Genomic DNA, 27207 nt, shown 5'->3' on the forward strand with positions numbered 1-27207 from the left:
TCCCTAGGATAAAGGGGTACTTATATTAACGTTGTAGGTGGGTTTACTGTATACTAATAATAAAATTCAATACACCAACACTTTTGTGATTATTTAATATTATTAAAGAGAGCAGAATAATAATGAAATAATCTAGGATTCTGCAAAATCGTTTTCTGTTCTATTAAAGTAATCTTTGAAAATTACAATACATATCGGAAACACTAAATAGTAAAACAACTATATATAAATAAGTCGCTGGTTGAAAATCAATAGCAGCCGAAAAAAGAAAAGTACTTACCTTCTGATCCATAGAATCCTACGTTGCGCCGCATCAGCGTGACATATTTAATATACTGGCAGCACTTATGACACGTCCCGTCATTCGTGGCGATCGTGGATATTTTTTCGTGCGGCTGGTCTTGCTGATTTCGGTTGTGGTGGTTGTGAGTTTGCTCTAGTGATTGTACGATTTTAAGTGAAGAAACTTTGTAGCATTTATAAATTAAAGATGACCACTAAAACAGTGAGCAAGGCTAAAGAGGCTTTCACTAAAGATGAAGAGCTATTGCTACAGGATTTCAGCAGAAACGTATCCACAAAATCATCCGCTCTATTTTATGGAAATGCCTTCATCGTATCTGCCATACCAATATGTAAGTATTTATCCATATAATATAAAGTATTATTAGTGACGGAATACTTTTAACCATGTAAATAGAAAATACATTTGGGTTTTCATTTATAAAATTGCTTTAATATTTCAAAATTTGCTTATGTGACGTTTACCAAATCGTTGTAATAACTTTTATACCGCTTTATTGTAACGGAATACTACCGGTTTTGACAAATATAATAAAGAGTTGCCACAATTTATTATATTAAATCGAATTCATTTATCAAATAAAATAAAAGTAGGTTAAATATTAAACTTTAATTAATCCAGTCTGTCTTTATACAAGGTAGAATATTGTTTGATCATCCCAAATGTCCAAAGGCACTAGTGCAACTTTCATCTCTTAATTACTTCTGCAAAGAAAAGCCTGAAAAAATTAAAAATAACATATATTTTTAGGTTAGGTAATATCTAGGTACTCAATACCTAGTATTTTTATTGGTTTATTTTATGTATACTATGCAAATTATCTGCAATATGTTCAAAAATATATATCCATTGCTTTGCAAAAATATTAGGTAACAAAATGTTAAGTGGAAAAGAGAAAGTAATAATATTTTTTAAAAGTTGAAATGAATAAAATTATGATTGAAGTTCACTAAAAATCAGATGGGTTGGCTCCAGTAGAAAATTGCTGATTATGGTAAAATATTTCCAGAAAAATTGGTTGGCAATATAACTAACATACTTCGGATGGGAAAGGTATTTCTACCCATTCGGTCGATTGATGCTCAAGGATGGGGAAGGTATTTTTACCTTCTGCGCCGGCCTCATTTCAAAGTCAGAAGAAAAGGAATTATCCATTGTTTTTATACAAATATTATATACTAATCTCTTTGTTAAGGTCTTAACTATATGCACATAATTATCAAATCGCAATGCAAGTATTCTTTTTATATTTATCTTTGAGTCTTTCGTGTACATCTGTATTTCAAGAATAGGACCTACATTATCGAATACCTGACACTTGATATGCAATACGTTTGAAGGTTAACGAAATAAGTAATTTAGAAAACATATTCTGTTATTGTAATAATTCAATTCCTAGAATAGGGCTTTTATGAAAATCCTCGTTCCACAAAAACGCTATAAAAGCACCGAGACCACATAACCTTTGCAAATATGGGTAGATTACTGGATACTATATATTTCCAGGATTATTCTGGAGAATCCACATCATGGACATGTTCTGTCAAAGACGAAACTTCTGCAAATATGAGGAGATTACTGGATACTATTTGTTTCCAGGGTTGTTATGGAGAATCCACATGATGGACATGTTCTAATCAAAGTCATAACTTCTACAAATATGAGGAGTTTACTGGACACTATTTGTTTCCAGGGTTATTCTGCAGAATTCACATGACGGACATGTTCTCATGAAAGACATAACTTCTGCAAATATGAGTAAATTACTGGATACTATATATTTCCAGGGTTATTCTGGAGAATCCACATGATGGACATGTTCTCGTCGCTGGGCTGGTTCGTGCTGGTGACCTGCGGCTGCACCTACCTGATGGCCATGGCGTACCGGAACACCAAGTTCCTGCTCAAGCACAAGGTGGCCGTGAAGAGGGAGGACGCCGTCAGCCGGGAAATGAGCAAGAAGCTCGCCGAGGACAGGAAGATGAGCAGGAAGGAGAAGGATGAGAGGTGACAATCATGTTATGAAATCACATAATGGAAACTAACCATTCATTCATTTTAACATTTGATAGAAAAAAATGAATATTTGTGTTTTTGTTATTTACAAAAATACTTCAATTTCATACTATTTCTGTGAGCCTAAGGGGCTCATTGTTAGAAATAGGTATCAAATTGTGGTAGAGTGGGTTCGAATCGAGAAACTCTGACTCAAGAGTCCGCCACAGTAACCACGGGACCACAACTCGACATTTAGGGACATTTATTTATTTTGATTATCTGCTCAACCTCTAAAATTGTTAAAAATTATAACTAAACCTATAAATGATAATCAATTTAGTCAACCTTTTCTAGTCAAGTCAAATCTACTTTGCTTAAAATTAAAGTATTTTGATTTAGAGTACTTTTTTTCTTCATATTTGTTTCATAATTCGAAATCTGAATATTTTTAAAGTTTTGCTTCCTTCAGTTTTAAACTTATTAACTAACAGATTGATAACTCTGACTCAAAGAGTCCGTGACACTAACCATGGGACCACAACCCGACACACAATTTGACTCACACACTCATATTATTATGTACAACTATTATTAATTAATGTGTAGCTCACTCTCAAGACCTACATGAATCATTTGACTCACAACCTGTCTAGGTGGTAGGAGCTTTACCTTCTCGGAGTCCAGTAAAGGACCACCAAGTTGTCGTATTTATTTTCACCCGAGTATATTCGTGAGTGGTCTTTTGTGCGTGTAAATCTTGCCAGAGTCTACTCGGGCGTGCATATTTTTGCACATAATAGCCGCCCGAGTATACTAGGGCATGGTCCTTAAGCGGTTAACTAATGCTTATAAAAATACCCCAATATATTGAAAATAATACATAATCCCACAAATGTTTTCTGTTATATTTAAAACCTCTGTAAAAAAATTTTCCCCAAAAAATAAATAAATTCATTTGTTTTTTAGATATTTAGTTAGCTGAATCTGTTTATCTCAAGATGTGTTATTTATCATTTCAGAATCTTATGGAAGAAGAATGAAGTAGCTGATTACGAAGCGACAACCTTCTCAATTTTCTACAATAATGCCTTGTTCCTGGCTCTCGTCATCTTCACTAGCTTTTACATTCTGCGATCCTTCTCTCCGGCAGTGTATCCTTTCTATTATATATTTTACTGAATGATTCCATGAAACAGGAAGAGGTATTAAATACGCCAAATAATATGTACCGTAAATCCAGACATTTAAAATATGTATTACATTATTTTAGTAATTTGTTTTTAAGACATGAATGTTTAGAAATATTGTAAATGTGTTTGCTGGGAATAATAATAATAATTTGGATAATTTGTATAGCGCCATTTTCGTAAAATACTACCTCAAGGGCGCTTATAAAGACACGGATAATAATAATAATAATAAGATGATGATGATAATGATATAAAAAAAATGGATTAAAACGTCGTCAATCGATCTCGGGCTGTCGAGTCTGGAGCGGGGAAAATATGAGCCGACAAATTAAAACGCCTTCCTCTTGATCCCATGGGCTGGAGAATGACCAAGGTGTTGAGCAGGACGCCTTCCCGAGCGATGGTCGTCACGCTGGAGGGCAGCTTGTTGATCTCCTCGTCATTGTGGATGGCCAACTTCCGACTTCCAAACTAGCAGTTCAAACGGGACTTCACTTTTATCCTCTTTTGCCGCCCTTCCGTGATCCGACATGATGGTTTTGTCTTTGAGGTTTTCCGCTTTCGCTTTCATACTAATGGGAGCTGGCGCAATTGAGGTATTTAAGTTTGTAGTTCGATTTCAAAACAATTAACCGTTTAAGCACATGTTTTCAGATTGGTATTGTCTTTGCACATTTTTATTGCAGTCATTTATCCCCGAGAAGTTAGGGGTTTCCGCTGAATACACTATGGTCGTAAAGTACCCTTAAGGGACGAACACAAAGCACTTTTTAACGCCAACTTGCCACATGTGTTCATTCGGCACAGATTCTTAGAAATACACTACACCGTTTAGACCAGCATTGCTATATTGAACGACGCAATGATATTATTGATGCACTTTCATCAGTTAACAGCTAACCTTTATAAAATTATAACTTTTAACCATTTCAAGTTAACACCAATCACAATACTTATAGATGAGCAAAAAATTGTAGACTTGAGATGTTAATGTCCGGAGAAAATTAAATAAATGATGGAGCGTGGTTCTCTCAGCAGCCGCGTCGGGCGCTCGAGGAACTAGACTAGATGACGGTTTTGGTTTTTCAGACTTCGGCATTGGGATGTATAAAAAAAAGAGATTTCTTTGCGATTTTTTAACAAGCGAAAGAAAGATATTTATCATTTCTATTTACATCACTCGCTATTTATTGTAAATTGTTTATTAAATCCATATACACTCTGTAAGTAGACCATACAGGTTAGCATTCCGTTGTTTAAATGACTACTGCTGACAAATTATCAGCAGTAGATGTCCTTGGAAGACATGTGAAGTACATGGCCTAGCCACCGGATTCGTAATTCTTTGTGACAGTTTTGACCACGGGTTATGGGTCCATGTCTTATTTCATCACCAAGTCTAGCCACTGCACGCTTAAATTTTCGTAGATACCTGTTTCGTAGATAGAGATTTGTTTGGGCCCTCGTGAGGCCATATATCACAGCCGTATAAGAGAATAGGTATAATAGAGGCATTCAGTAGACGGCATTTGGGCTTCACTAAGTATAGTTCCAATCTTCAGACAGATTTTATACCGTTGAATTTAATGCTTGCAAGTCCTAACAATCTCACTTCAAGTTCTTTATGAAGATCAATATTTTCTGTGATTGCCAACTCTCGTAATTGAAACTCTCGACTTTTCGATGAGCTGCTTACTCAACACCAAGGGTTTCTTGGCATCTGAGCATAGATATTCGCTAATTTCATTTATATATATTTTAATTTGTTTGTTGAAATATGTTCTATCATGGGTAGAATGGTGCACGTTGCGCAGTGTATAAAGTAATCAATTAAACAAGCCAATTAAATGTCATAATCCCTGTAAATACTCAGACTTCCAAATAGTCTCATTCCAATAGTTCCAAATTATCTCAATTTCTTCATTGTAGACATGTCAGTAAAAATGTATGAACCTTTTAATTTCACAACACATGATTCAATTTGAATACTTTCCTTAAGCAAGTTCTTTTCAGTAACTATGTTGTGTCGGTGTCTGCTGCTGGAGGACTCCTGGCGCTGCTGTCTACGGGAACTCAGTGAGGACAGTATTCCAGAGCCCGGCATCACATCCATCGCAACATTATTAAGAACTATGTATATTTATTAAGTGTTTTCTCAATAAAGAATTTTTTACACTATTCTGTTGTCTTATTTGCAGGACTACACATGTTTCTATACTTAACAACATGTTAGCTGCTAATTTTAGAAAAATCATAAATAAACATATTGGCGTGAAAGAATTCAAATCCCATGGGTGCATAGGACACTGCATAAAGTCAACTCAAGTGTCAACTTTATCATTAGTATCACGGAGGCGAGTTGATCATCTCTGCTCTTCAGGGTACCAGTCTAGGGTATTACAAAATTTATATTGGAGTGAAAAAATACTTTCATTATGATTCCTCTGGGAATTGACACAGGATATTCAATTGATTTAACTCAGAAGCAGATAAAAAAACATTGGATTATATTTCTATGGATGCCTATATTTTTCAGTTCTCTGTTTCTGAAGGATAAACAAATATAGAATTATATAAATAATTGCAGCATAGTAAAAAATTCACAGCAATTATATTAAATTAATATCGGTAAAAAAATATAAGACATAAATGCAAATTTTAAATTATACATTACTTATCACAATAAAAAGCCTAAAATATAAGCAGTCATGTTTTTTGAGGATCTATTATATATAGTGACAAATTTGTTAAAAAAATAAAGCTCATGTATTTAATATTTTTATTTGCGTATTTACAGTATTTTTTCTAATTGATTTTGGACAGTATAGTTAATACAAATAAGACATTTGTCCTTTTTTTACTAAAAATTAAATTACATCTAGTCTAAAGTAATAGCAGCCACAAAGAATCACAAATATAAAATTTACTGTTAATTTTTTTTGTCAAGAATTTTATAAAATAAGGGATGATTTTTATTATAATATGATATCGTCACATTGTAATTAAATCTTTCCGACGTATTGAAGTCATAAATTTTACAAAGTAAAAAATATATCTGATTCAAATACATTTTATGCAATCAATACTTGTACTTATTTACAAAATAAATCAACAGAAAATAATTTCTAAATGGCCAAATAAGTGTCATAAAAAGATAGATTTGAGGGCATTGGTGACAAAAATCTAAGATCCAAAGCTTAACCATAAACATTATAAAAGAAAAAGACCAGTTTTTAGTAAAATACTTCGTAAAGTCATCGTGTTATATAGGAATATTCATAGATTTGTCTCAATAAAAGGGAAATCCATAAGTTTGTTACGGTGTAGAAAAATCAATAACTTTTCTGCAATACAGAATCAAATTTTGTATATTTAATGCTATATAGAGAAGAATTCATAGATTAGTTTAGATTACTAGAAAAATCATTGCAATCCTCTATAAATGAATAATTTCTACGTATTTTGTCATCAACACATAAAATATTGTTTGAGGAAAGTGTTATAAAATGTGGCATTATTTTTATTACCAATGCCCTCGTAAATGGTCAATACATTTTTCTTTACCACATATTTACATGACTAAATCTGACGAAAATCTACTCAGGATCACTAATTTCTATCGTAAAATAATTTATCTTAAAAGTAAGACAAGGTAGTAGGAATATTTACAAGAATTGAACATTTTGAATGATATTTTGTGAATCTACTTAATGTAATTCAAGACAAAATTTTGACCATTTAATTAACAAAAACTATTTGGACAATCTGTGAAAAATACTTTTTTTTATTAATACAATTTTAAAACTTAGTAATCCGTGATATGTTCCTAGATTAATAAATGTGTGGTAAGTTTATATAACTAATGCTTGTTTTCATATGAATGCCTTAATTTTTTTAATCACGGTTTCATTTGTTTGTATGCAGATGATAAGTACATCCATCTACCATAACTTGATCCATGCAAACAATAAGAAAATTAAAGTATAATGATTTTATACATATGCTGAGACCATTGTTTAAATTTAAATTAATGTTGAAAATTATTCCTGCAACCACTAAAATTTTCATGCTGCTACAGAATACAATTGATTGTATATTGAATAATGCGACACTATTATATTTATTGCACACAATATAGATCAGTAAAGTCTTATTATACTTGTTGAATTACTATCCTATTAATCAGTACATCATTCCGGGGTGGACTCCTTCATTCCGTTGGAAGTAAACATTAGGATTACTACTAAATGTCGGCTCCAGCGTTGTGTACATATTGGCTTCGTCTGATCTCATCAAGAGCCCTGAAAAATCGAAAAAAAAAATCACTTTAAAAAACTTATGGTGTGGATTTGAAGAAAAAGTGAATGATAATATACAGAAGGGTTACAATTATCATAGGTCACATTTATCGTAGTGCAGGTTGCAGATTTACACGTAGAGAAAATCTTGTGAATTGACTACCTTTAAGTTTGTTTTGAAATTCATGAGTATTACTTACTATAATGTTATAATACTAGTGCTATAAATTATGTATATATAACACATATTGCATTATGTATTAAATATACATATTTATTGTATGGGATATATAAAACCATCACGCTGTTTCGGTATATATATGGGATATAATATATGGAAATAATATTTAAAAAAATATCTGTTTGTATCTAAAGACAACTTTGCTGAATTATCTTAATTATCTATAAAATCTTCTCATATATATTCTGTCAGAAATCCATCTAAATAATGATGATCATATTCTTTTCCAGTGAAACCAGACTCGACATGCAAATTTAAAGAAATGTATGTTTTTAGGCTAGACCAAAAGAAATAATAATTAAAAAGATAAATAAAACAAAATGTTGGAAGAATCAAACAATAAAAGAAAAGAATCAGTGCTTTATTTAGTATTTAGAATAAGATTTATTATATTCTGACCCACGGTCACAATTTAAAATATTTGAAATGTTTTTTTACATGGTTGCCCATAATATTATTAAAATAATATCCATTATTCTTTCTCTCTAGAGATCTCTAAATTAAGCTTGCAATAAATCTAAGGATGCATGTCTGAAATACCCTAGCGATATTACACATGCTTTAAAAATCGACTTTTTAGATAATGATATTTAAGACAATTAAATACAAATTAATGCGTAAACGTAATATCGCTGGAATATTTTGTGTAAAAGCAAAGTATGGAAGAGAGTGCATATTTAAGCTGTAAATTTAAGGGAAACCTTTGCTTGATGAGATGTGTGCCAATATGAATAATAATAGATAATGTCTAAATATTGTAAAGTGTTGTATATATGTAACTGTGATAAAAAAGTTATTTTTAATATAATTTATCCCAGAATAAAATATTTTTTAATTCAATTTTAACATGAAACATTGCTTGACAAGATATTTAAGTTAATTTAAAAATGGGTTTTAAATGCAATCAAACTGTATGGGAATTTAGTTTATTATTAAACTTCTGAAACTGGTATTGATAATTTATTTGTTAAATTGAATTTCAAGTTAATATATTCAATCGTCATTTATTGTTGGCTACTATGCTGGAGGTCACGGGTTCGACTCCCAGGGGGGGGCAAAATACATATTTAATAAATAAGTATTTTTTCACTCTAATATTTATTCAGTATAACCTGGTACCTAAAGCGTAGGACTGATCACCTTGCCTTCATATAATAATAACAATCAAGTGAACATTTCATTAATTTGATGCAGTGCTTTATGCTCCATTGGGTGGGGATAAGTTAGTGTCAGTAAGTTTATAAAACACATTACAATATTCATACATTATTTACTTTACATGATTTCTTTCTCGGACATGTTTATTAACAGAAAATACTAGGCACTCAAATTTTATACATTATTACAAAAGTAGTACAGTAAAACGGAGCTACTTGAACTTTGATGTGTTACTGGAGCCCAGTACAATTTTTTTTATTTAGATCTGTATTTGGTCTACAATAATGAACGTATCGACATGATTCATTGTTTCCCTGACAGGTGACACTTATTGTCACAATACATTCATTATTGTAGACCTAATACAGATTTAAATATTTTTTTGTACTGGGCTCAAGTATCACATCAAAGTTCAAGTAGCCCCGTTCTACGGTATAGCTCTGTATAAATTTTTGTATTTCATGTTTGTTTGGCAGATATATTGAGTTTGGATTTGATGTAAACCTGTGTATTTATCGGGTCTAGAGGTTCCCGAATCCGGCACCGTTTAGTGCCAACTTACCTGGAGTGAATCTCGGCGGATAGTAGTAGTGACAAGGGGGTGCATAAGGGTGCAGGGGTGGCATTCCGGGATAGCAGTACAGTCGTGCCAAGGCCGCCGGGTACCGATCTGTGAAGCATCCTTCCGTCAGACATTTCAAGTGCAAACCCTCATATTCCAGTGATATTACGCTCTTAGCAAGTGCGAAAGAGAAGGATTGCGGAAGTGTTTATGACACAATATAGGTGTATAAAATAAAGTGTTCTTTTTTCTTGCTGATTTTGTATTTCGTAGTCGTACAGGAGAAAGTGACAAAACGTAAAATGTTCAGGAGGGCCATTTAAGTCACCTTTGCTTGGCAAGAAAATAAACATCAATACACTTAGTAGTTTTGAACAAGTCAGTATATTATGCTTCCAAGTTTTAAATCCTTTGGGATTTTTTTCAGTGCAATATTAAGCTAGTAAGATATCAGATAGTCAATGATCATGTTTTTGTAAAAAATGCACTTGGTTACTTTCTCTTGTATGACTACGATATAACTTATTCCTCTCCTTATTTATAGAACGGATAATTACTTATTTTGTTTTAGTTTATATTTTGACCTGAAGAAGGAAGCATAGCTTCTGAAACTAGTCGTTCTAATAAAATAACCTCAAGTGGTAACAAACAAGGGTTTTTCATTAACAATTTAATACATAATAATTTTTTGTGAGGTAAATGTCTTCATTCTTCAAACCCTTATCCGCACCACAATGGTGCATAGGGCACTGCATCATATAAAAACAGCTCTGTCAAATATTTTAAAATATCGTGGCATTCAATGACAAATATTTGTAATCATGTACACTCTAGCAGATTCATCATTTATTTTTAAGTCTCTAGTATTCCATTTTTGACATCTCAACATAGATGAAGATAAATTAAAAAGAGCAATTTGATAATTTCTTCTTTAAACTCTCATCCGCACCCGATAATGCATAGGGCACTGCATCATATAAATGCAGTATTATCTTGACCGTTAACACATGAAGGAAAGGTGATCAGCCCTGCGCTTCAGGTACCAGTCCGGGGTGATATTGAATAATTATTAAAGTGAAAAATTAGTAAGGTGTATGAGGCACAATTAACCCTGGAGTGCTCTCATGCAGTCGAATCAACTATACACATTGTAGTAGCGGCACACTTAGCAATTTTATTATTTAACATATGTCTTCTTCTAACCCTTATCCGCCACCAACGGTGCATAGGGCACTGCATCGTATTGACGCAGTGTTATCTTGATTGTTACTTATATAAGAAAGGGCAAGGAGATCACTCCTGCTCTTCAGGGTAGTATTAAATAAATATCCGAGTATAAATCACTAATATTTATTTTTCATATTATTTTTTGACATCTCATCAAAGATGAAGAAGAATATGGAAGCCTAAATTCTTGATGAGATGTCAAAAAATAACTCCTGTAATTGAAGATAATCCAGATTTGTAAACAAGTATTTGGACACACTCAAAATGTTGTAAATATTTATTTTGACTCCCTCCTGTGAATCGAACCTGGGACCTCCAGCACGGTAACATTAAGGCTTTACATAGGTCAGAAGGGGAATTTATTCGAAAAAATATATGGCAGATTTAACCTTCATGCAATGAATATATATTTCTTGAAAGTTTTTCGCAGATACTTTGTGGCACATTTTATAAACTTTATAAAATCAAACAACTTTATTTTAAACACTTTTTTTAATTATATTATTAGTACACTTCAATCAACCGGTTTCGACAAGAACTTTGTCATCATCAAGGTTTTTAAATTCTAAAACATTAAAATATAAAAAAAAAACATTAAAATAGGTACTCATAGTTAATTACATTCCCTTACCAAAAACTTCCACACACTCCGTACACCATATGAAAATATGATTTAAAAATTGTGATTTAAACCATATTTAGGAGTTTTAAAAATCATATTTTTACATAATATTTTTTAAATCATATTTTCATATGGTGTACGGAGTGAGTGGAAGTTTTTGGTAAGGAAATGTAATTAACTATGAGTACCTTCCTATTTTAATGTTTTTTTAGTATTTTAATGTTTTAGAATTCAATTAACCCTGGTGATTAAAGTGTACTTATAATAAAATAAAAAAGTGGTTTAAAACAAAGTTGTTTAATTTTACAAAGAATATATATTTTTTAAGAAGATGACATTGGGATAGTTGGGTTTTCCACCGTCATATTATCAAATAAAATATGTATTAAGTAAATATGATAATAATAAAAAAATGTTATAATTTCTGGTACATTCTCAAACAATAGGATAAAATGTTTTGTTGTCATTTTGCCAACTTAGTTACTTTCGAAACATTACGTTTCTCTACGCTTGCGCGCCTGATTCAGGGTTAGACAATGTAACAAGAATAGGCACTTTTGTAATAATATAATTGTGTTATTGGATTCAAAACATGACGTTGGGTAATCTTACTGAAATATGTCGACAAGGTTTTTTTTAGAGAATAGTGCAGTAAAAACAATACAGAGTATTATTATTACATGTCTTCATATTATGTGATGCTTTTAACAATAACGGACGGCTAGATTTAAGAAACGTTTGATTAAAAAAAAAACTATATCTCCGAGAATATTTTTTTTCCTTCAAAGAGTTGGAAATATTTATTTTTGTGATAAAAATGGAAATTAACTAGGATAACTGAAGAATCGAGTCGCGTGTTTCGAACCCCGAATCCTCTAAATATAAAAGAGGGAAATTAAATGAAGAAAAATAATTTTAATGTATTTTAATAATATATGCACATAATCATATAGACAGGCTCCGTGGCGTAGTTAGGTAGACGCTCGTCAGCGAAACTAGCGTTGTGGGTTCGATTCCCGCCAAATGCGAAATTAATTCTAGTAATATTTACTTTCAATTGGTCTGGGTGTTTGTAATATGTTTTTTGCATCTGCCTTTCCTATCCTTACTATCCTACCTACTGACAAGCCTTTAAAGTAGAGACTTTGTGGGATATTCCTTTTTTAAAACATGAGTTTAATCATAAAAATGTTCCCTAATGAGCCATTACAATTTAAAAAAAAAAAATTTTTTTCGTAATTTATTTACTGAAATCTCTCAACATAGATGAAGAAGAATATTATAAGAATATTTGGACACACGGAAAATATTGTGATTTGTTTACGCATATTGCGCACGGTTGTGACAGCCCTGTTAGTGACTGATATGATAAAGCGTGCGTGAAGATCGATGACTCTTGCTACAGTTGGCATTTTTTCATCTAAAAGAAGTCGAATCGTCTTGCTGATGTAGCAATATATTATAATAAATACATAACGACATTATTCTCTCGCAACAGCATTGTTAATTTCCATCTTAAATAATTCAATTACATATTTTGGGAGTCCGTTATTTCGGTCAAATCTAACCATTACTTAACATTTTTATACGAACTGGTTACATTATACTCTAATTTACAGTACGATGCACTGCTATTGTTGATTTCAGTAAAAAATAACTACAAAGATGTTCAAACAGGGTAGTTGCTTCCGTGTTATGAATTATAAAAAGTGGTCAAAACAAAGTTGTTTTATTTTATAAAGTTTATAAAATGTGCCACAAAGTATCTGCGAAAAACATTCAAGAAATTGAAGAATTTACTAAAAATCGGTAAATATTTTCTATGTCTTCTTTCACAATTTATTTTTCCGGAGTAACGATTTCATAGAAAAAAACAGCTTTAAATAACCTGGGATTTTGCAGAAATGTAATAAATTAGTACAAGAAATAGGTAAGTGAATAATGCATGTTTCTTTGGATTATATCCTAAAAATATTTGTCAGATTTATGTAACAAAAATATTTGACAGATTTATGTAACAAAAATATTTGTCAGATTTATGTAACAAAAATATTTGTCAGATTTATATAACAAAAATATTTGAAACATGAAATTGGCGTCATTTCTAAAGTCGTAAATCGATGACCACGTAATTACTTATTACATATAACCCTTAACCGCACCCAATGGTGCATAGGGCACTGCATCGAATTGACGCAATGTTATCTTGATCATTACTTACATGAAGGCAAGGTGATCACACTTGCGCTTCAGGAACCAGTCCAGGGTAATATTAAATAAAAATTACAGTGTTAAATCACTAATATTTATTTTTACCCCCCCCTGGGAATCGAGCTCGGGGCCTCCAGCACGGTAGCTAAACACGCTGACCATTACACCACGGAGGCGGAATATGTACATATGTATGGACTATGTACTAAATACATATAATATTTATATTTTTTTTAAGCTACAAAGAAACGTAAGAAAATTTATAATCTATAAAAAAACATAAATGATGTTTGTATAATGTTTGTGTAAATATTATGAATAAATATATTACAAATAGAGTATCTTCAAGAATGGTCAATGTTTACCAAAAATCTATAATGTAAACAAATCGCTTACTGTTGTTTTACAAAACCCAACAAATAAGCTATTCTGCATATATATTTTAAGCTTCATAGAAATATTAAAATGTTTTTTATGTGTTTTTTTTTCAACAAAAATATTTCAATTTCATACATTTCTGTGAGCCTAAGCGGCTCATTATAAATAGGTATCAAATTGTGGTAGAGTGGGTTCGACCGAGAAACTCTGACTTAAGAGTCCGCGGCACTAACCACGGGACCACAACCCGACACAATTGTTTGTATATTATTTTTGTGAAAAGTATAAATATATTTTTATTTAAATGGAGTTTCATCAAGTAATGTTTAATATATATATATATATATATAAATATATATATATATATATATATATATATATATATATATATATATATATATATATATATATATATATATATTTAAATATATATATATATATATATATATATATATATATATATATATATATATATATATAAATATATATATATATATATAAATATATAAATATATAAATATATATATATATATATATATATATATATATATATATATATATATATATATATATATATATATATATATATATATATATATATATATATATATATATATATATATATATATATATATATATATATATATATATATATATATATAGGGTCCGCCAAATAACTTTTTTTTTTTGAAAAAAGGGCGCAAAACATCGAGTGTAGCTTCGGCTGTGTGGCACGTAGCGCCGTCCTGTTGAAACCAAATGTTGCCAATATCCTCCTCTTCAATTTTTGTGAACAAAAATCCGTTCAAATTGTTGAGAACGACGGTGAATTGATGTTGATGGCGCTTCACGCACACTTTCTGCCACAACATCGATATTCTCGGGTGTACGCACTGTTTTTGGCTTTTCACGCTTTGGTTTATCGATGAGGATGCCAGTTTCTTTCACTTTTTTCACAAGATAACGAACATACGGAGCTGACGGTGCTTCTCTTCTTCCAAAAACCGTACGCAATTTTCGCACACATTCTGCAACATTACCATGATTTTCAAAGTAATGTCGCAATATTTCCCAGCGTTGTTCAAGCGTATACACATAACCATATTCGCTTAGCGGAAAGATAAAACTAATTATCTGTCAAATCAGACATGAGCTAAGTGTTACCATTCACGAAATAAGCACTAGTTGAAAAAAAAAACTTTAGATGGCGGACCCTATATATCTTAAGTATATGAACATTTTTTTTTGTTGTTTTACGAAACCGATTTCTTTCGATATACCGAATAATACTTTAATTAAATTGAATAAAAAAATAGAATTGATAAATACCTATGTATATTGGAGAGATGTGATAAATCGATATTCGGTAAATGCCACGGTCTGATTTGTAAAGAGGTAATTTGGTTAACAATTCAGGTCGCTTAGTAAAGATTATTTTAGGTAAGTTGGTAATAAATTACGACTATCACAAATTGAACGGAAATCAAGAACTCCATTTTTATGGTACTTTACTTAAATTAGTTGTTTAATTTCATTTTTAAACTTAAAAAGATAAAACACCGCCATTTTTATGCGTTTTTAATGGATTTTACGTTTTGAATTTTTATCTTATGCAACCGGAATGATAATGCATTTTAATGAAACGATTTAACAAAGTAAAATTGTTAATGTAACTATGTAAGTAACATGGTTGAGAGTTTTTTAAAATGAAAAATGCATTATGCAATAAAAAGGAATTATGCTACATATTCTGATAACAATTAATAATAAATCCCTTACCACACCCCAATGGTGCATAGGGCACTGCTTCATATAATCGCAGTGTTATCTCGATCGATTACACACTTCAGGTACCAGTCCAGTGTAATATTGAATTAATATTAAAGTGAAAAAATCACTTATATTTATTAAACCATTAACATATTAACAATTAATTTTTATGATATTATTTTTTGACATCTCATCAAAGATGAAGAAGAATATGGAAGTCTGGGCATTTACGAGGCTGACGACCGTCATAGGGTGGTTTAAGTGATCACTTTACACACGTGTATCGTTCACCAATTCTACCCATTATTGACGACCACACTACTCAAATTTTTGGAAGTTCTAAATATATGAACCAATTTAGAAACCTTGTTCTTGAATTACTAGAACTTCACTAGATACATCTATTGGTGAGATGTAAAGAAGCTTTTTGCTAAGCAGAAACTCAACATCCAAAAGCTTAAACCAGCCTATGACGGTCGTCAGCCCCGTAAATGCCCAGACTTCCATATTCTTCTCCATCTTTGATTAGATGTCAAAAAATAATATGAGAATAGCTCTTGTGTTTGGAGAGTGATTTTATTGATTGCTTATGCTTTATAATAATTTCTTATGTATGGGAAGCGAAGCATGGAGTTGCCAAAAGATGGTGCAAGAAGACTGGATGTCGAAATTCGATCCCTTAGACGAATGTGCGGAAAAACGATGCATGATAGATGTTCGAATGGTGAAATAAGGAAGGAATGCAAGGCTGAGATGAGCACTATCGCCAAAATTAAGAATGGTGTGTTGAGATGGTTTAGACATGTGGAACGAATGAGCGAGGAAAGAACGGCTAATCAAATTAATGTGGTAAATGTAGTTGGAAAAGGGAGCAGAGGAAGACCGAGGAAAACTTGACATGATCAGGTATATCAAATCCTTGAAAGCGGCCGGGTCAGGAGTCAAAACAATCGGCGGGTTTGTATGAGGAGATACATTTATGTGGAAGAGGCGAATAATGTTTGCAAGGACAGAGTGGTGTGGTATTCTATTCTCTCTGCCTACCCCTGCTGCGAAGCGACGTGATGGTTAGTTAGTTAGTTAGTAAAGCTACTAAATATTCATCGGCTGTACTATGCAGGGGTGATCAAACAGGACGCCGAAAAGGGAACCGCCATCATAAAATTCATATTATAAGATGTCGTTTCACAGTTAAAATTATGTGGGTTTGGAAATTAGTTTTAGAAATGGTTTGGATAGTTTTAGAAAAGGAATGGGCACAGCATTTAGTGTTGGGTATTGATTAAAAAAAAAATAACCAATTTCATCGAATGATCAATCGATTATTGGCATAATTCAAATGATAATCGGAAGAAAAATGGAAATCTTGATGCTCTTAGAAAAAGCGTTGGAGCAAAATTTGTTATCGTGAAAACATTGTTTCTTTTAAATTATTTACTTTTAACTCATTTAACATTTGTGATATTTTGTAATAGGAATGTTACAATTATTTGTTTTATTTGTTATTCACTATTGTAAATGTATTTATGTTAATGTTCTGTTAAATTTCTAAATAAATAAAAATTAAATTAAATTAAATTATACATTATGTGTGCCCAATGGTGCAAAAGGCATTGAATCAAGCGGGGATCTTGATTGTAAATTTTGTGGAGGTAAGATGATCAATCTTGTGCATTAGGAGTCAGTTTAGGATAACATTATATTAAGGCCCGGTATTCGATTAATCGCAACACACAATATAATTTTTTTCTTAAAACAACGTTGTTGTATTGAAAAATATATTTGTCTTTGAAAAAAAAAATGGTTTTGAAAAGAAAAGAGTTATTGAAAGGTAAGGAGTTAAAACTGAATTATATTATTGCGAGTAATAGTGATCCCGGTAATAATCGAACCAGGGACCTCTTCTGTCACCTTCGTAGCGTTGTGTTTATCTTATTTTTTCATCATGCTTTTGATGTTAGCGTAAATAAATAACCGTGAATTTCAAGTAGTTATACCCACACAATATTATAAATATAAAAAAATAATTTATAAGTATCTGGGAAAAAATGGGAAGGTAGATGGTAAATTACGATAAGAGGAATTAATTAAAGATGATCAGTATGTAGAGGTTTGATTCCAATCGATGGCTGCCTGAGATACAGCTAAAGACCTTGTGAAAAAGGTTGTGCAATGTGTATTATAAAAAAGGAAAATAATAATATAAGTTGTAGCAGGGATGGTCCACCATTCATCGAGTCAAGTTTGTTACGACTTCCTGCGCAGATGAAGTGATTAACTTCCATAAAAATTGTTATTCTGACCCTCGTTCAACTGAAGACAAAACTTACGTACCTACTAAATACACACATATATATATATATATATATATATATATATATATATATATATATATATATATATATATATATATATATATATATATATATATATATATATATATATATATATATATATATATTTATATATTTATAAATATAAATAGATAGATAGATAAAAAAACAAACGAAATATTTCTTTTTAATTCTTGAAAACATGTTAAAACAAATATTCATTTCTCACGATTTTTTGATATCTTAACATATCGTTCACAATGAATCGTTTGCAATGTTTTTGCATTTTGAATTACTTCGTTTAATGCTAAATATTTTTCACGTGGAGAAAAAACATTCGGATTTTACCTAAAAAGATCTGTTGCACAGTAAAAAGTTCAATATATATATATATATATATATATATATATATATATATATATATATATATATATATATATATATATATATATATATATATATATATATATATATATATATATTGTATATATATATATATATATATATATATATATATATATATATATATATATATATATATATTTGTGTGTGTGTGTGTGTGTGTGTGTATATATATAATTAATAAATTATAAAGTAGTGTTATAATTATAAAGTATTAGTGATTTATCCATCAAAAAAATAGATAAAAAAGGAATATTCTTCTTATCTGCGCATTATCTTTGATAATTACCGACTAAATTGAAGCAATTGAAGGTAAAAAATAATAATTCATATTTGAGAATTCCATGTGAACAAAGTCGTCATTGTATGATTCATGGGTACGATTAAGAAATTTTGAGTGTAATACAGCTTTTAGATGGGAACAAGACACGTCAGTTAGGAATATGGATAGAAATTTGCCACGGAGATTGGAACAATGGGATGTTATTTCAACAATTTGTTGTTAATGGGAATGTATGGTCTGCGGTCTGCACAAACATATTAATGTATGCGCATATTACATATGGATATGTGTGGATACTTTGTATGCTCCAATCTGGCCTGTGGTAGCTCAAAGAATAAATGAAATGATAATTATATAAAAAAACTAAAAAAAAAGGGAAAAAAATCGGTTTTTGATGTTTCCAAAATGATTGTCCGCCTCTGTAGTGTAATGGTCAGCACGCTCGGCTACCATACTGGAGGTCCGGGGTTCGATTCTCAGTGGAGGGTCAAATAAATATTAGGGATTTTTTCACTCTAATATTAATTCAATATAACCCTGGACTGGTATCTAAAGCGGAGGGCTTATCACCTTTCCTTCATGTGTTAATGATCAAGATAATACTGCGTTTATATGATGCAGTGCCCTATGCACCATAGGGTGCGTATAAGGGTTTGAATGAAAAAATGAATGAAAAATTTATAGGCCAATTCCATGAAATGGGTTTATTTCGTCGGTGTGGACGTAAGGAGCGAGAGAATGAATTGAAACAGAGGAAGACTGAGGTGAAATTCGTTTATGATCAAGTATTTCAAAAACATTATATTAAATAATCGGGCGATATGTATGAGGAGATGCATAAATGTGAAAGAGGCAAAAACAGAATTTTGTAGCGTTAAATTCTCTCTACGGCTGCGGGGAAGCGGGTGATGGTTAGTTACTTATGTCATGGATGTGGGGTTTTCCTTATATTACATATTCCAGATGTTTGGCAATAACGACAACTCGATAATATTAAGTTTTAATATACAACATTTTGAGTGTGTCCAAATACTTGTTCACAAAATCTGGATTATCTCCAATTACAGGAGTTATTTTGATATTATTTTAAATAAATAAATAATATGAAAATAGCTCCTGTAATTGGAAATAATCCAGATTTTGTGAACAAGTATTTGGACACACTCAAAATGTTGTAAATAAATTATCTGGTCAAATTATAAGCTTAAATAATAAAAATGAAAAAGATATTTTCTGGCGTTTTTCATGTGTGTGATTATAATCCAGGATTCGGACGTCACATACTAATAAAAAGAGTTTCTGCTCAATAAAAAGCTTATTTTCATCTCACCAATAGATGTCTCTAGTGAAGTTCTAGTGATTCAAGAATAATGTTTCAAAAATTGGTTCACATATATAGAACTTACCAGAATTTGTGTAGTGTGTTTGTCAATAATGGGTAGAATTGGTGAATGTTTCACGTGTGTAAAGTGATCACTATTTAAACCAACCTATGACGGTCTTCAGCCCCGTAAATACCCAGACTTCCCATATTCTTCTTCATCTTTGATGAGATGTCAAAAAATAAGTTTAAATATTGTCAGATTAGCGAGATTTACCGGACTTTCATTTAGCTAACAATCGAAATAGGGACTTCAAGATTTCTTCCATAACGAACGGTAACTTCTGCATTAGGAGTGAGGCTTCTTTACCGCGAATTAAAAGCGCACATTATCCACTTTATGATTCCTTTATTGCCTATCAGTATCCCGGTTAATCGCGGTTTCCCGGTATTGTTCGCTGGTACGGCTGCTATGGCGGTAATTACCGGGTAAAAGTGAGTGAATAATGCTATGGGAGGCTTTATGGCACCGCGCATGCGGGAAACGAAAGCGGTATAAGGAATTAATTACGAAAACAATGGCCAAGATCAAATAAAAAATGCACGGTCGAATGTGGAGGCCAGCTTATATGGCAACTGGCTAGCTGTTGATAGGAATATTTTCACGATATATTGTTTATTGATTCGACATTAAGGCGGGGTAATCAACAGCCCGCAACTTAATTTTCTTTAAACCCAGGTAACGTTAAAGGTAATTGAATTTTTCGCTTAAAACACCATTTTTCCATTGAACAAAATAAGTTTTTCTTCGAAATAAATATTTGGTTATGATAATTACAGAGTAACATTTGACGTTATAGATTTTTTTTTATTAAAAACACTTTTTTTCTATTGGAAAAATAAGTTATTCTTCGAAACACATATCGCTCACTCCTTTCAAGAACGTCATAAATCAAAAATCGTCTATTTTCAGTTGTTCATGTTTTCGGAATGTCCAGAAAATGTACTACATCCCAACAAAAGTGGCATATTTTTAACTTAATATTTACCCGCTACAGGGCAGAAAACGTTGTTTGTGCATTTTGAAGAAAAGGTATTGTTAAATTATTTTTTAAAAATACTAAATATTTTCAAATGGAGAAAAAACCTTCAGGTTTTACCTAAAAAGATCTGTTGCACAGTAAAAAGTTCAATAAGTGGCTTGGTATTTATTTTTAATACATTGTGTTATATTTTCAAACGTTAAAAACGTTTTTTCTGTCTGGGACTCACTGCTTTACTCGACAAAAACCAAGTGTCGTCTCTTTAACGCCTGCATCCTCACAGTGTTGCTGTACGGATGTGAGTCGTGGCACCTCACCAAAGCTCAAAGCAAGAAACTAGCAAGTTTTGAAAATAGATGCCTGAGGCGAATACTGGGTATAAAGTGGTATGACTTCGTCAGGAATGACGATGTGAGGAGAAGAACTCAGCAGCCCCTCATACTGGAAGTCCTGAAGAGAAGAAGGTGGACATGGTTGGGACATGTCCTTAGAATGCCACCTGAGGGCATCAACCCCTCATGTCTCTTCTTCCAACCCCGAGGATTCCGGCGCCCCGGAAGGCCGCTGACGACCATTCACCGACTATACTCAGCGGAACTTCGAGACGCCGGACTGACCTGGGAGGAAGCCAAGGAGATGGCGCGTGACAGAGTGACTTGGAGACGACTCGTGTTGGCCATATGCTCCACCTAGGGAGCGAACATGGAAAAAGAAGAAGAAGAAAAACGTTCTCCTGAAAAATCAATTTTGATTTATGACGTTCTTGAAAGGAGTGAGCGATATACGGTTATGAAAATAATATAGTAACATGTGACGTTATTGATTTTTTGCTTAAAAACCGTTTTTGTATTGAAAAAATAGTTTTGTTTTTAAATAAATATATTAGTTTGAAAATAAAAGAATTATGGAAAGGTAAGGAAGGTAAAAAAATATATATAAATGTAATTTTTTAGTATATATTCGAAAGTAAGTATTTCGGCTCAACACAGGCTATGCCTAAAGAGCCAAAATGCAGGTAAATTATATGTACATGTATATTTAAGAAACAGATATTTAAAAAGCTCTTCGCGCAGCCGATCGCGTACTGAATTGTATATTTGCGAGTACACCCTTTAATTTTTGAAACAATGTGATTAAACCGAAATCTAACGTTTGTATATCAGAGTTATTTCACATATCAAATAAGAGTCATCACAGTTACATTATTCGCGGTATTAAACGGGAGTCTATAAATTATAGTGAAACTGAGTTACGAGTATAATAAGGCGAAAATAAATGTAGGGTAAATACCTATATTTAGATATTGGCCTCTGAAAGTAACTGGCCATTTTTTTCATGGTAATATATGCAAGATATCGTCTTTTAGATTATTAGATATTTCACATTTATGTAAAACACTGTGATTTTCTTAATTTAAAATAAAATGTCAATAGTTTGTTTGTGGAAGAGAGCATTTTGGGTATGTCCCAATACTTGTTCACACATCTGGGCTTTCTTCACTTACTGGAGCTATTTTTTTTAAACAAATAAAATATTAAAAAAAAAAATGCAATCGATTGGTGGGAATCGAACCCGCGACGCCAATTACGCGGTAGATCGTCCACTCGACTACGCTACAGCGTACTCGTAATATCGTAAAAGAACGGGGAATTGGCACAGAAATATTTATTGTTTATTTTAAATACGACCTTTCACGAATATCGCTGATTTCAAATGAAATAACCATTAATAACTTTCTTATTTTAACGATATATTTAAAACTATATCATATATTACGAGTACCTATACATAACTGTGCGCATGGAAGTGTGTTTATATTTATGTTGGAAACTTTTCGTTTTAAAATGACGTATTTTAATATAATATGTATACATAAATAAAATATATCGCTCACTCCTTTCAAGAACATCATAAATAAAAAAAAAATTCAGGAGAACGTTTTTAATGTTTAAAAATATGATACAATGTATTAAAAAAAAATATCAAGCCACTTATTAAACTTTTTATTGTGCAACAGATCTTTTTAGGTAAAATCTGAAGGTTTTTTCTCCATTTGAAAAATATTTAGTATATTTAAAAAAATAATTTAACAATACATTTTCTTCAAAATACAAAAACAACACTTTCTACCCTGTAGCGGGTAAACATTAAGTTAAAAATAATTAAAAAAAATAATTAAACAATACATTTTCTAAAAAATATAAAAACAACACTTTCTACCCTGTAGCGGGTAAATATTAAGTTAAAAATATGCCTCTTTTGCTGGGATATAGTATATTTTCTGGGCATTCCGAAAGCACAGCTGAAAATTGACGATTTTTTTATGACGTTCTTGAAAGGAGTGAGCGATATGTGAAATTGAGAATGTGTACTCGAAAAGCATGTAAGTATACTAGTTAAATGTATAAGCCATATCTTTCCTACAACATTTTCTCCAAAGTTATGGTTATTGGAACTGAATCTATGTATGAAACAACAAAAAAAGATATAATATACAAATAATAAACTATTAGTAAAAAATCGATTATTGAACTCATTTTTTTGTATCATCCGTATATTTCTTGTACATAATAAATAGGTATATGATTTTTGTGAAAAATATATATTTTTTTTATTGTTCTTGTTTTGTAAAATAAAAACAATAAAATACTTAAAAATGATCGATGGATCACAAAAACAGCTTGATTTTGAGATAAATTATAATGAAGATACTAAAAAAAAAATTATAGACAAAATGAAGATTCGAAAAAGGATATAAGTAAGGGGAAATTCTCAGAATTGAATTTCTGAACGCGGGTGACCGCGCAATAGGTCGGACGTTCCTTCACGCGCGATTTAAACAAAATACATATGTATAGGAATATATTTTTTTACAGAAGATTTTTATATATTTTTTTAACTCCTTACGAAGGTAATGATTTTCTTAACTATTACTATTTTTTACTATTTTTACTAGTATTTGACGAAAAACTTATTTTTCAATACAAAAACAGTATTTTAAACATAAAATTCAATTATGTCGAATGTTACCTGGTTTTAAAGAAAATGAAGTTGCGATTTATCGTAAATTACGCCTTAAGGATCAAATTTTATAAAAGGAGTGACCTTCATCCTGAGTTTCTTCACTTCCGTCACCTGCATCATATAACACATTCCTCTCCAAAAAGGGAGGATACTAAATATCCATGAATCTATCCATGGATATATCCATGAATCAGGAGTGCAGGACAGATCACCCTCTTGTCATGTAATTGTGGTCGAGTTAACCGCATGTGGTGCCCTATGCACCAATTTAATAAAGACAAAGGCCACTAGCAGTAGTATATTACTTTTTAAAAAGGTACTCTATTATACGAAAATGTTTCTAATCATTGCATGCAATGAAAATCGCTTATGAAATTGATTGTTTTATAACGGAATAATTTAACGCAAGAAAAACCGATTTGCGTTAAAATACCCGTAAGTAGGTATGTACTTGTACTTTAACGTTTTACAATATGTTGTTACGATTCAGTAAACCTGAGAACTGTGTTGCGTATTGTAAGGCTGAAGTTTTTGGGTGCCGTTCACAAATTAGTTTTTTGTACGTATTATTATTAAATTGTACAATTTTCTCTTTTAGTTAGAATTAAATTCTACATTAAAACCGAACTGGAGTCGAAGTGAAACCTTGGCGGGTGTAAATTGTGTAGAAATTAAGATTTCCACGGCTGTTGTAATGATATCAATGTATAATAGGCTTCTACTAGAAGAACCGTGGAAAATGGTGTTGGAATTATTTTAGTAGGTGGTCATTTAAATAATAAATAAATCGAATAAGGTGATTTTATTTGTTTGTTTGGAAACGGGATGGAGAAAAAAGAATTAAAAGACCTTATTTCCCCGTACAATGAGCCGCAATCGAAGAATTCTAATTTGAAATACTAATATAAGTATGTACATCATTTTGAGTGTGTCCAAATATTTGCTACAAAATCTGGATTATCTCCAATTAGGAGTATTAATTACATTGTTTTGTGAATGTTACAGTATGTAAAGTGATCACTCAAACTAGCCTATGACGGTCGTAAGCCCAGACTTCCATATTTTACATCTATGTATGTTGAGATGTCAAAAATAACAAATGTGTATACTATTGTTACTTAAAAATATGTCTACGCATTCCGATGTACAATACATGAATTATTGCATAACATTTTCCGGGCATGAAAAAATGATAGTAGTTACGCGATATTCATGAATATGAAATAAAAATGAGCATACAAGCTATACATAGGACAGTCGGGAAAGTGTAGTAGGTACTCACCGGCAGGGGGTGGTGGCACAGGCTGCTTTCGGGCCGAGGTGGGCAGGGCGGGCGGGGCGGGCACCGTCCCGACCACGCCGTACTTCACGGGCTTGAAGTGGAAGAAGGAGGGCGAGTAGCCCGAACCGGCGCGGCTCAGGGAGCTCAGCCGCTCCTCGCGCTCGCCGGCGCCCGGCCCGCCCTTGCCCAGCGCGGCCAGCTGCCGGCCCTTGGGCGCGAACATGACCAGGAACACGAGCGCCGCCGTGAGCGCCAGCCCGCCGCCCAGCCAGCCGTCACGGTGGCGCGGCGCGGCCAGCAGCGCGCCGCCCGCCCAGCCCGCCGCCAGCAGCGCCGCGCCGCCCGCCGCCCACGCGATATAGCCCGCCTCGCGGTGGTTGTCCCGGATGCCGCGGCTCTTGGCGGCCAGCACGCCCACGAAGGAGCCCAGGAAGGCCACGTACACCAGCGAGAGCAGCAGGTCCCCGAAGGGCGCGCGGCACAGGCCGGGCGGGGTGGCGGACACGAGCGGCGGGGTGCCGCCCAGCCACTGTGCGCCTATGGCCACCTGGATCATCACCGCGAAAAAGAGCAGCAGCGCCTGGTACGGCGCGGGGAGGTACACGCCCCCGTTGAGGCTGATGAGGAACACGCACTTCACGAGCAGGGCGGAGAACACGAGCGCCAGGGAGACGCCGGCCCCGAAGCGCACGGCGGCGCACGTGAGCGCGGAGGGCGCGGCCGCCAGCAGGGCGCCCTGCGCCGCGCAGCAGAATAGGCCCAGCAGCAGCATCTGGCCCAGGAACAGGTGCCGGCGGCTGGGGGCGGCGCGCCACACCTTGCACAGCACGAACACTTCGAAGGCCGCCATGGCGAGCATGATGAGGGACGACAGCCCGAGCAGGGGCAGGGCCCAGGGCTCCCTGCGCAGCCCGCCGGATGGAGGAGGCGGAGCGGTCGCGTTCACCACGGTGGCCACCCGCTCCTCTTCTTCGGGACGGGTGGTGGGCGGCGGGCGGACGAGGACCAGCGGCGGGGGCGGCCTCTCGGGGATGACGAAGAACTCGGTGCTCATCTCGAGGCGGTGGGCTTCCGTCAGGCCGGCGTGGCGCTCCGGTGGCGCGGGGGGTACCATCTCGTAGACGTCGGCGTCTCGCGGCGCCAGGGGCGGCGGCTCCGCAGTGGTGGAGGGCGCGGCGCGCGGCGGCTGTCGGGGCCCCAAGCGGTCCCCGAAGCGCGCGCGCGCCCCGCGAGCCAGCGAGAGCAGCGCCAGCAGCGCTAGCAGCGCGCGCGGCCGCACACTCCGGCGGCCCATGCTGCACTGACACGGTCCCCTGGCCGGGCCGGAGCTCCTCCGGTCCTCCCCCTCCCTCCCGCTCCCCCCGCCGCGCCCTGCCCCTGTAACAGAGACAGAATGAATGTCAACGCGCGGTAAGGCAACATTACCTCACTCCGCGTGGAGTGATGCAACGACTTTTCAATTAAACCGCGAGAGGGTATATAGTGCACAGTCCCCTGTCCAGTTTCTCGTTAAATGGCTTTTTATTCTGCCAGTGTCAGAACTCGAACTTGACTTCTTTA

The 27207-nt window shown here is 33.8% G+C and overlaps 2 protein-coding genes across 3 annotated transcripts; one reads left to right on the forward strand and one right to left on the reverse strand.

Moving 5' to 3' along the window:
• Positions 1-368: 368 nt before the first annotated feature.
• LOC148301930 (translocon-associated protein subunit gamma-like) lies at positions 369-5670 on the forward strand. Its single transcript, XM_088272478.1, has 4 exons — positions 369-635; positions 2092-2311; positions 3322-3453; positions 5506-5670. The coding sequence occupies exons 1-4, from the start codon at positions 491-493 to the stop codon at positions 5570-5572; spliced, it is 564 nt and encodes a 187-aa protein (XP_088128604.1). The 5' UTR covers positions 369-490; the 3' UTR covers positions 5573-5670.
• A 587-nt stretch (positions 5671-6257) lies between these two features.
• Positions 6258-26973, reverse strand: LOC148301931 (uncharacterized). 2 transcript variants are annotated; one of them, XM_088272483.1, is made up of 3 exons: positions 25648-26972; positions 9752-9859; positions 6258-7793 (listed from the first exon to the last, which is right to left on the reverse strand). In XM_088272483.1, the coding sequence occupies exons 1-3, from the start codon at positions 26939-26941 to the stop codon at positions 7675-7677; spliced, it is 1521 nt and encodes a 506-aa protein (XP_088128609.1). In that variant the 5' UTR covers positions 26942-26972; the 3' UTR covers positions 6258-7674. The 2 variants fall into 2 exon arrangements, with proteins under 2 accessions (XP_088128609.1, XP_088128610.1); XM_088272484.1 differs by lacking the exon at positions 9752-9859 and having other exon boundaries at positions 25648-26973.
• Positions 26974-27207: the final 234 nt, after the last annotated feature.

This window comes from Brachycentrus maculatus, unplaced genomic scaffold (genome assembly GCF_059751285.1).
Source record: "Brachycentrus maculatus isolate JH-2025_06_01 unplaced genomic scaffold, ASM5975128v1 h1tg000499l, whole genome shotgun sequence".
Lineage (NCBI taxonomy): Eukaryota > Metazoa > Arthropoda > Insecta > Trichoptera > Brachycentridae > Brachycentrus > Brachycentrus maculatus.

What these genes read in the sequence shown, in the direction of transcription:
- LOC148301930 (XM_088272478.1), top strand. Translation starts at nt 491, where the DNA reads ATGACCACTAAAACAGTGAGCAAGGCTAAAGAGGCTTTCACTAAAGAT. An exon ending in AGGAAGGAGAAGGATGAGAG is followed by an intron (nt 2,312 to 3,321) that starts GTGACAATCATG and finishes TTATCATTTCAG; the next exon opens with AATCTTATGGAAGAAGAATG. An exon ending in CGATCCTTCTCTCCGGCAGT is followed by an intron (nt 3,454 to 5,505) that starts GTATCCTTTCTA and finishes AGTTCTTTTCAG; the next exon opens with TAACTATGTTGTGTCGGTGT.
- LOC148301931 (XM_088272483.1), bottom strand. Translation starts at nt 26,941, where the DNA reads ATGGGCCGCCGGAGTGTGCGGCCGCGCGCGCTGCTAGCGCTGCTGGCG. An exon ending in TGTGCCACCACCCCCTGCCG is followed by an intron (nt 9,860 to 25,647) that starts GTGAGTACCTAC and finishes GATGCTTCACAG; the next exon opens with ATCGGTACCCGGCGGCCTTG. An exon ending in TCCGCCGAGATTCACTCCAG is followed by an intron (nt 7,794 to 9,751) that starts GTAAGTTGGCAC and finishes TCGATTTTTCAG; the next exon opens with GGCTCTTGATGAGATCAGAC.